This window comes from Eptesicus fuscus, chromosome 16, assembly GCF_027574615.1.
Source record: "Eptesicus fuscus isolate TK198812 chromosome 16, DD_ASM_mEF_20220401, whole genome shotgun sequence".
Taxonomy (NCBI): domain Eukaryota; kingdom Metazoa; phylum Chordata; class Mammalia; order Chiroptera; family Vespertilionidae; genus Eptesicus; species Eptesicus fuscus.
Genome location: NC_072488.1, coordinates 7,300,001 through 7,304,128, shown reverse-complemented (window position 1 = coordinate 7,304,128; position 4,128 = coordinate 7,300,001). Strand labels below are relative to the sequence as shown.

General features: G+C 55.4%; 1 protein-coding gene across 1 annotated transcript in view; it reads left to right on the top strand.

The window, feature by feature from the left end:
- The first annotated feature begins 819 nt into the window (after positions 1–819).
- The window catches only part of MATN3 (matrilin 3), a 17,342-nt gene continuing 14,033 nt past the window's right edge, over positions 820–4,128 (top strand). Inside the window, exons 1-2 of the mRNA XM_008138369.3 lie at positions 820–1,039; positions 3,026–3,592. Of these exons, the coding sequence (XP_008136591.2) occupies positions 820–1,039; positions 3,026–3,592 (787 nt within the window). The remainder of the gene's footprint in view (positions 1,040–3,025; positions 3,593–4,128) is intronic.

Below are 4,128 nucleotides of genomic sequence, written 5' to 3'. Positions count from 1 at the left end.
AAGTCTCTCCTGCCTGAAGTCAGGAACCCACACATTCCAGACCAGGTGGCCACCTGCCGGAGAAGAACGAGGATGTGGGCGGGAGAGCGCCTCGCAGGCTGCCTTGTCTTCGCTTCCCCAGCTAGTAGGGCCTCTGGGGAATGTTTGTTTGCCATTCTATTCTGGGGAGCATACTTTTGCCCACCCCTGTAAGCTCAATAGTGTGTGCAGATGTTTGAAGCGGGATGAAAGCATTGCTATTCATGCTGCTAGAATCTGAGGCTTTTTTTTTTTTTTTTTTTAACCGAGAGCCCACCGCAAAAGGTGGGTCCCTCGGCCAGGCCAAGGAATGTAGTGTGGGGAGCAGGATCAAGACTTGGGGCAGGGCTGCGCGGAGAGGGAGGGCGGACCCGGGCCTCGTCCCGGGGATGCTAGGGACGGCCCGAGGCGCCCGGGGTTAGGTCAGGTGGCTTCTAGCGGGAGTGGAGGGGCGGGCGGGCTGAGGCCCTGGGCTGGCCCCTCCAGGGTTTAGAGAGGGCGGCAAGGGCTGAGCCCACCCAGCGGAGGCCCAGCCACCACGGTGGGTGGGGGGGGGGAGGGGGCGGAGAGGGGGTCCGGGCACCGCCTCCCTGGCCCAGCTGCCCAGTCATTGGCTCCGCTGGGCGGGGGCGGGCCATTGGCTTAAACCTGGCCCCGCCTCCTTGGCCCAGCTGCTCAGTCATTGGCTCCGCTGGCTCGTGGCCGCTGGTCCAGGCGCGGGCCATTCACTTAAATCCGTCGGTGCGCGTGGTCCGGGCCGCGAGGAGCCCAGCCTGCGAGCGATCACCCTGCGAGGACACCATGCGGCGCATCCCCTCGGGACTGCTCCTGCTGCTGCCGCTGCTGCTGCTGCTGCCGAGCCCCGCAGCCCCCACTGTCCCCGCTCCCCTGGCCCGCCCGGGCTTCCAGACGCGGGGGACCCATGGCCCGGGGGGCAGCCCCGGGCGCCGCCTCGCTCCGGGCGTCCCCCCACGCGCGCCCTCGTCGGGGGCCGGCCAGCCCGGAGGGGCCGGTGCTGCAGGTACCGTCCGGGCTGGGGGATTAGGGGGGGCACCTGGCAGGGGGCGCGGTGGGAGGGAGAGCCCGGCTTGGGTGGTCAGGGCAATCCCGGCGTCAGAGCGTTCCTTCCCTCCCTGGTGCAAACTGAGGTTCAAGAAGGAAGGAGTCAGGGCTAGGGGGGTCTTTGGGAGCAATGCCATTTCCCCTTTGAGTCAGTAGTTGGTTCATGTGGCAGGAAAAGCTTCCAGAGCAGCGGGATGTTTACTAGGTACAGGAGATAATGCTGACTTCTGTGATGGAAAACGTTGCCTCGGAGAGAGGTAACCATGCGGGGAATAGCCCGGTAGGCTGCGAGTCAAGAAACCTGGAGTCCAATCCAGGATCTACCACTCTCTAGCTCTTACCCCACCCCGAGACCCAGGCTTCTTGTCTGTAAAATGGGTATAAAAGCAACCTCTGCACCTCCGACTGTTGTGTTGGTACCCTGTGATCTCTAAAGTGTTATTGATGGTAGGATATTATTATTTTCTTAATCGAATACCTCCAGGCAGCAGGATAAAACCAAAAGGATAATTTTCAGGGTTTTTTTTTTTTTTTAAACTATAGGGTTATATAATTCCTGTCCCATGCTTAGCCTAGGGATTTATTTTGAATCTACCTTTTCCCTACTCACTTGAGTAGATTGCCTTCGAGTAGCATCAACTTCCAGCCCCTATTAGGAAAGGAAAGAACTTTGATTGACAATTAATGCCCAGGGATCTTATTTCCATTTAGGACTCGGTGTGTGTGTATGTGTGTGTGTGTGTGATGAGTGTGTGTGTTTGTGTGTGTGTGTGTGTGTGTGTGTGTTGGGAGAAAAGGAGGAATGACTTGGAAAAAGACATTTAATAACTGGCTTCTCTCTAAGCCTCCTGACCTAGATTAGGCCCAGCAGCCAGTGGCCGCCACTGCCCTGGGGGGATTGGGGAGCAGTGGGGAAGTGTTTCCTCTCCCCACCCTCAAAAAAACGTTGGTGAAAGAAACAATGAAAGAGAGGTGACTAAGAGTTTGATGGGGACGTGGGATTGGTACCAAATCCCAATCTCTGCTTCTTTAAACAAGAAACACCCACCGAGTGGGAAGTGCAGTTAACATGCCTCAATCAGACGAAGTTGTCATCCCTCTTTCTACTTTCAACGTAGCTCGGGCTAGTTGGGCCCTTGAGTTCACTAACCATGAATTAATGACCAGCTAGAGCCGTGGTCAGCAAACTGCGGCTCGCGAGCCACATGCGGCTCTTTGGCCCCTTGAGTGTGGCTCTTCCACAAAATACCACGGCCTGGGCGAGTCTATTTTGAAGAAGTGGCATTAGAAGAAGTTTAAGTTTAAAAAATGTGGCTCTCAAAAGAAATTTCAATCGTTGTACTGTTGATATTTGTCTCTGTTGACTAATGAGTTTGCCGACCACTGAGCTAGAGGGAGACTTAGGGCTACTCTGGAGCAGTGTTCACCCCAGGGAAGTGGGCAGGGTGGCGTGCAATGCGGCTGCCCGGACAGTTGACCTTGCACCCTGTTCAGGGACATTTGCCCCATTGCCTCAGATAGCCACGGCGCCCAGGAAGGGTCTGGAATCCACTCATTCCTGGGAGTCAAGAGGAACCTTGAGTACAAAACTTGAAGCAAAGGGATGAGGTTCTAAGTGAAATTTAAGGGCTCAGCCAGCCTGCAGGTGAGATATTGGGGTAGATAGCCTTAGAGTAGCATCAACTTCCCTATCAGGAAAATTAAATTACGTAATTCACAGCCTCGTGTGAATTCTCATCAGGGGATTCGGAAGGCCTACGGGCTGTCAACACCCAAAGGGAGATGGTCTTGGGGGTGATAGCAGACAGCGGGCCATTGGGAGGTAGGGGAGGCTGCCTTGTCTGACCTCCAGTCTCGGAGCATCCTGGGGGTGAGGAATTGCCCCGCTTCTGACTGTGGTCAGATCGCTGCTTAGTCACTTCTGTTCCCCACACCTTCCTCGCAGGCTTTTGCAAGAGCAGGCCACTGGACTTGGTGTTTATCATCGACAGTTCTCGTAGCGTGCGGCCCTTGGAGTTCACCAAAGTGAAAACCTTTGTGTCCCGGATCATCGACACCCTGGACATCGGGCCGGCGGACACGCGGGTGGCAGTGGTGAACTATGCGAGCACCGTGAACATCGAGTTCCACCTCCAGACCCACTCGGATAAGAAATCCCTGAAGCAGGCCGTGGGGCGGATCGCACCCTTGTCCACGGGCACCATGTCGGGCCTGGCCATCCAGACGGCCATGGAGAAAGCCTTCACGGTGGAGGCAGGAGCCCGGGGGCCCGGCTCCCACATCCCCAAGGTAGCCATCATCGTGACGGACGGGCGGCCCCAGGACCAGGTGAACGAGGTGGCGGCCCGGGCGCGGGCGGCGGGCATTGAGCTCTACGCGGTGGGTGTGGACCGGGCCGACCGGGAGTCGCTCCGGATGATGGCCAGCGAACCCCTGGACGAGCACGTGTTCTACGTGGAGACCTACGGGGTCATTGAGAAACTTTCCTCTCGGTTCCAGGAAACCTTTTGCGGTAAGTCTTTGCAACCAGCAAGGATGCTATAGTCCAACATTATGAAGCAGAAGAAAAAAAAGGATTCTTTCAGTTTTCTTTTTCTTTTTTTTTTTGGTGGAAATTTTATGGAAAACGTAAATAGAAGCAATGCTTTTTGTGTCTTTTTTTTTTTTTTTTTACCAACGTAAACACACTTGGTTGGTTTAGGAATATAGAGCTGCCTTCTCTATAACTTGGATTGCTCCTGAAATCTCCATGTTTGCATTAGAAATGGGAAGGTCTGGAAATAATCCTGGATAAATGATCGTGCTGTTCCCTGATGGGGTCAGAGGAAAATAAAAATAAAACACACAAGACTGCTCTCCTCCCTCCTGCCCACCCCTGCATTTCCCCCGCTATTTTCTCCAGTTTACCCACGTCTAGAGTTCACAGAACTCCTCTTGTTCCTGCAGAAGACAGGGCCGGCGTGTGTCCATGCAGGGGCCGGGCAGCCTGCTTCAGCACAACTGGCAGGCAGAGTGGACATCCAGTGATGCGCCAGCTCTGAGCTTCCC